This window comes from Micropterus dolomieu, linkage group LG01 (genome assembly GCF_021292245.1).
Source record: "Micropterus dolomieu isolate WLL.071019.BEF.003 ecotype Adirondacks linkage group LG01, ASM2129224v1, whole genome shotgun sequence".
In the NCBI taxonomy this organism is placed as follows: Eukaryota; Metazoa; Chordata; class Actinopteri; order Centrarchiformes; family Centrarchidae; genus Micropterus; species Micropterus dolomieu.
In genome coordinates this window covers 52,101,708-52,107,707 of record NC_060150.1, presented here as the reverse complement: position 1 = coordinate 52,107,707, position 6,000 = coordinate 52,101,708, and the positions used below count along the sequence as shown (strand labels likewise).

The 6,000-nt window shown below is 46.6% G+C and overlaps 1 protein-coding gene across 6 annotated transcripts in view; it reads left to right on the top strand.

The window, feature by feature from the left end:
• Positions 1-6,000, top strand: part of kif16ba (kinesin family member 16Ba) — a 39,482-nt gene that overhangs the window by 20,238 nt on the left and 13,244 nt on the right. For all 6 annotated transcript variants that reach the window (XM_046046688.1, XM_046046678.1, XM_046046672.1 and 3 more), the window contains exons 15-19: positions 699-836; positions 966-1,048; positions 1,140-1,228; positions 3,651-3,704; positions 4,346-5,695. In XM_046046688.1, coding sequence (XP_045902644.1) covers positions 699-836; positions 966-1,048; positions 1,140-1,228; positions 3,651-3,704; positions 4,346-5,695 — 1,714 coding nt within the window. The remainder of the gene's footprint in view (positions 1-698; positions 837-965; positions 1,049-1,139; positions 1,229-3,650; positions 3,705-4,345; positions 5,696-6,000) is intronic.

Here is a 6,000-nt window from a genome sequence, read left to right as displayed (position 1 = left end):
CATGAACACCAGTGCACAAAGCAAGGTCCATAAAGACAGGGATGAGCAAGTTAGGTGTGGAGAACTTGAGTCCTGACCCCATCCCGATAGAACACCTTAAGTTGACTGCGAGTCCGGCCTTCTTGTCCAACATCTGTGCCCTGAACTCACAAATGTGCTTCTAGAAGAATGGTCAAAAAATCCCATGAACACACTCCTAAACTTTGTAGACAGCCTTCCCAGAAGAGTTGAAGCTGTTATAGCTGCAAAGGGAGGGCCAACTCCATATTAAACCCTACGGATTAAGAATGGGATGTCATTAACCGTCATGTTCATGTAAAGGCAGGCGACCCAAAACCTTTGGCTATATAGTGTATAAGCAGTGTTTGATCTCTAATGTAGTGTTTTAAGAAATAATAAACTAGATGGCAAGTATTAATCTGTTACAAATTAGTTTTTCTCCAACAACAAAATAAATATCTTAATAAAAAAATTAAGTGCTGATTCGTTTGTGATTCAAATGAATTAAATCAAACATGTATTTGTTATTGTTATTGATAAATCATATTGCAATAATTATAAATTTCGTTTTATCGCCCACCGCTCTTTTCAATCCATTTCTTTTAAACACTAGCTCTATAACTTTATATATTGTAATTGTGCAGAAGGTGTTTGGCAGTGAGTCGTATCCATGTCTCTGCTGTGTGTTCCTCCTGCAGCCCTGCACGGTCTGGACCTGGAGAGTGAACACTGTATGTTTGAGAGCCAGAACGGTACAGTGACTCTGGTGCCGCTCGGCGGGGCTCAGTGTTCAGTTAATGGAGTTCAGGTGACGGAGCCGTCGCAGCTCAACCAAGGTGAGAGGACGTTGTCTCGATGTCAGAAGTTTAAAGCTGCACTGGCTGTTTAAAATAAACATGTTTAAGCTTCAGACGTGAAAGAGGAGTCTGCCCTGTACAGTTTTCAGTTCTTGTGTTGTCGTCCAGGTGCTGTTATTCTGCTCGGCAGGACGAACATGTTTCGGTTCAACCATCCAAAGGAGGCGGCCAGGCTGAGGGAGAAACGGAAGGTGAGACCGGCTCTCCTCCTTTAGGACCTGAAGGTTTCACTGAAGCGGTTTTCACAATGAGACTGATGTTTGACCTTTACCTTCTCCTCAGAGTGGCCTGCTCTCCACATTCAGCCTCTCTATGACGGATCTGTCCAAGTCCTGTGAAAACCTGTCCACTGTGATGCTCTACAACCCCGGGTGAGTGTATAAACACATAAATAACAGCAGCTGCTGCATGTGATTATCAGCTCAGACTGGGGCTGGGCGATATGGCCAAAAATGTTATCACGATAAAAACATTTCATGTCATTCGATATCGATAATTATCATTATTGTTTTATTGCCCAGCCCTAGCGCAGATCCTGCAGTGCATCTCCCCCTCTGCATCCAGACCACTTCAGGACTTCAGGCTCTCTGTTTTCAGGGCTTCTGGTCTCAGCATGCTGCAGATCAAATTAGTTTATCTGCATTTGTACAGCACTGACAAAGTGCTTAATTAAAAAATGTGGCTCAAAAATGTCCCACTTCTTCAGGATTCACAGATCATGAAGAAACGGATGGATTCTGCAGGAAAAGAGATGAGACTCAAAACTTTTAGAAAACCAGGATGAATTTCCAGAGTTCAGTTACTAGATGATCTGTTTCAGCACACAGGGCTCCGTCCGGAGCTCCTTATCAAACATAGTTTTGACTTCTTGATGTTTATCAAGGTAGCGTTAAATGTTTTCTGTTTGAGAAAATCTGCTGGACACGACAAACATGTTGCACCAGTACAGCCTTAAAGGTTACGTCTGGTGATGTTTTTGAAAATTAAACGTAAATGTTAAATGCCTCCAGAGGATGAACACTAAAAGCCAGTTTATACTTCCGTGTTGAATCTACGCTGCAGCCTGTCGCTCACCTCCCCAAAAAATGTAACTATATGTCACAGCGATGCAGACTGCAAGAACTGTGATTGGTCGGCTTGGTAGCGTCGTATTTCTTCCTGCGCGTTTTCTCCTCCTTCTTCTCCTCCTTCTCCTTCTCCTCCACGTGTCGTACATACCATCTCCTCCGATGTCTTTCACTAAAAGTAACTCATGTTCGGCATCGATCAGCTCCCACGCCAACACGATCTGCTCAGTTTCAGTTGCCGTTTTTTGTAGCAGCCAAGCGGGAAGCTTCCAGTCTGGCTCCATTAGAAATAATGATAAAATGAGGCTCCTTCTCAGCTGATTTATTCCCTCAGTAAACACTTTCCTGATAAGTTTATGGTCTCAGTCGCTAGTTTAAAGTCTTCTTTAACACAGCATGATGTTCATTTAGTAAATTATGGTCCCACTTAGAGGAACATAGACCAGAAAGCAGGGGAGGCTTTAAGGCGGGATTATCTATGATTGACAAGTCGTTACCATGGCAACCTGTCAAGTTAGTGACTCATACCCTTGGTACTGTGTAAATTTATCACCAGCACCGTTGAAAAAGCTTATTAGGAGTCGGCTGTTCACTTTCTCTGGTGAGCACATTTAGTTTTAAGACTGTTGTTCGCTAGACAAAGATATCAGCCCTGTTAAAATGACAGTTACAGTTGCACCTAGCTAAGCAAGCTAGCTAGCTCCGCATACAGCTGTTAGCTCCACCATCTCGTCCAAATCAGGTCACGTCCCGTGTTGATGGTTGCAAAAACTTAACATGGTGGCGTCCTATCGGCCAAACTCGAGGCTTCTAAATGGCGTTCCACAAACCAACGGGTAAGGTCACGATGACTACGTCCACTTCTTATATACAGTCTATGGTAGCAGCCTACTCCAACAACGAAGAAGAAACTCAACAGTGGCACATGGAAATACCACCGCCAACTAACGTTTTGGTGGTGTAATGACAGGTAACTCGGACACCAACGCACAAGTTTAAATGCTCATCACGGCGTGTAGTCTACACCGCCGACTGTGGCGTAGACTCAACACAAGTATAAATTGGCCTTATTATGAAATGGAGCTTGTTTTTCTCAGTGTAATCTGGTTAATTTTAGTCAAATATTTCAGTGTTTCAAGGATTATTTTTTCACACATACAAATGTAAAGGGAGAATTTCCTCTTGTTTATTTTGGTCGGACATCTTATGTTTGTCCAGAACAGAACCTGTTCTGTGTAAGCAGCAGTGTGTTTTGTTGGATCATGAAGCACACAGTTTTTTCTTTTAATCTGTACAAAGCCCGCTGGAATTAACTATCAACCCCGTCTTGTTGACAGTCTCTTCACTGAGAAGGGCCCCGTCTTCCTCAGGTAGACTCAGCCGTCCACTTCCTGTCTAACTGTCCCGTTTTTGACACAAAGACGTGTGTTGACTAGTCCAGTCTCTCAACCTGATCCCTCATTGTCCTTTTTTATTGTTTTAAGTTTGCATTTGCACTTCACTTTGCTGCTTCTGTCTCCATTTTGACGTCTGAGAGTAGAGAATGTATCATTGCTTTTTGCACATTGCCTGGATTTCCATTTGAAGCCTGTCATGTTGTTCGTTGACTGCTGCTTTCACTCACTGCACTTTAGTAGCTGTTGTGTTGAATGTTGAGGGGTATATATGTGTGTGTGTGTACTTTGTGGCTAAAGGAAGCTTGATGGAAAGTTTTTGTGTTTTACAGGTTGGAGTTTGAGAGACAGCAGCGAGAAGAGCTGGAGAAACTGGAGCTGAAAAGGTATTTTCTCAAAGACTAGTGAAAGACTTGACCATGTTCTGAATCATAGGATTAATGTTCAGTTGAATTTTATCACACTTGTTCTCTGTATTGACTCTGGTAATCAAATCTGAATTCTGTTAATCAATTAATTACATTTAACTTTCTGTGTGTTTCTGTGTCTGAAGTTATAAAAACTAACTAAAATTAAATCACCTTTTGTGGGACAGCATCAAAGAAACGAGAGAAAAGCTGCACTCCTATGATGAGAAAGCTCAAACACTTTTGAGTTAGCAGCAAAAGATTAGGACTGTTGAGGAGAAATCCTGTTCAAGCTCAAGTCATCATCAAGAAATCATTTATTAGGGGTGTGACGAGATCTTATTCCATGCCACATATACATTTGTTTCACACAATGAAAAACAAATGGAAAACTGATAACGTCGACTCGCGGAGCAAATAAACTCCGCACAGCTGATGGAGACCAAGTGAACCTCCCTCTCACACTGAGTGTTACAGAATGGTAACTGTTTAATGCTCAAAATTCAGCATTGAAGATTTTTTTTAAAATAGTGTTGGCTCAAGAAATGAGATTTGAAGTGTCTCGTCACAACCCTGCAATTTATGTATGTTAATGCTTGAGTATGTTGTTGCTGCTGTAGGAGGCTGATAAAGGAGATGGAGGCGAAGCACCAGAGTGAGAAGGCAGAGCTGGAGCGCCTGCAGCAGGAGGTGGAGAGTCAGCGTAAGGAGTCTGAGGAGGTGCAGCAGCGGATCTTGCGGCAGGAGGAGAGCCTCCGCCACCGCAGCCAGGACATCGAGAGCCGCCTTCGAGACTTCCTGGCCGAGAAGGAGCGCTTTGAGGAGGAAAGGCGCTCGGAGATCCAGGGGGAGGACCTCCAGCAGCGGAAACGGCTGCAGGAGAGTGAAGCAGAGGAAGTGCAGGACGAGGAGCAGCGGCGGCAGCATGAGGCGGCAGAGAAGACGGAGATCTACCGCGAGCTGGAGAGGCTGAAGAGGGAGCGCGAGGAGCAGAGGGTTCGTCTGGAGACTGAGCGGCGGCGGCTGGAGGAGCAGGAGAGGGAGCAGCTGAGCCTGGTGGGGAGGCTGGAGGAACAGCTGAGAGAGAAACACGAGGCGGCCACCACCCTCCTGATCCGGGAGGACGCCCGCCGCATGGAGGAGGAACGCCGAGCCCTGGCTGAGATCAGAGAAGCTCTCCTCCGTGCCAAAGAGGCTGGGGAGCGACCAGATGTGGAGGATGCCAGGGAGGAGGCGAGATCTGCCCAGGCCCGATACACAGACTTCAAGGAGGCTCAGGTGAAGGAGTTGGGCCAGCTGGAGGAGGGGCTCCGGCAGCAGAGGGAGCACCTGGAGAAAGAGGTCGCTGCTGAGCGTAACACACTGCTGCTCCTCGGCCACGGCCTCAAAGAACGGCAACAACAGCTGAAGGAGGCGCAGGAGAAGGGGGCGCAGGACGCTACAGCTGTGTGCCACGAGGAACTGCTGGTCAAACAGGTGGAGCACAGACTGCAGTGTAAAGAGCGCCAGCTGGCAAACGTGACCGGCGGCCTCCTCCCGGCGCTGGCCGAAGAGAAGCAGAGAGCCATGGAGATGCTGGAGCGCAGCGGCGGAGGAAGCAACGGGAACTGCGACAGCCCGCCGGGGCTCGACAACACGCTGTACCAGGTGGAGAAGGAGCTGGAGGACAAAGAGGAGAAACTGAACGTCCACTGGCACAGCGCTCAGCAGCTCCAGCAGCTCCAGGAGACCTACGAGTTCACGGCCAACGTGGCGCGGCAGGAGGAGAAGGTGAGGAGGAAGGAGAAGGAGATCCTGGAGTCGAAGGAGAAGCAGCAGAGGGAGGCGATGGAGCAGGCCGTGGCCCGGCTGGAGAGGAGGCACTCGGCCCTGAGGCGCAGCGTCTCCCTGGAGCCCGACACAGAGGAGCAGAAACACAAGAGCTCGGCCATCAGGAACCTGAGGACGGGGGCCGACCTGGACCAGCAGAGGTCAGAGCCGTGTGATAAAACTTACCAAACGTACAGATATACAATATATATTGTAGCAGATAGTTAAGAGTTAAATGAAGTTATAAAGCTGCGTGATTAACCAGGTAGTTAACACAGTGATAAGTTGTTAAAGGCAATAACGTCTGAAAAATCCTTTTGCGGGAGAACGGGAGTGTTCAATTTTAGATTCAATACCTTGTTATTTTAACATACTTAAATAACACCCACAAACAAAAGGAGGAAGCACAGGACATAACAGTGAAAACAAACAAGTGATAAAAACTTAAAATGACCATCGTCTAACA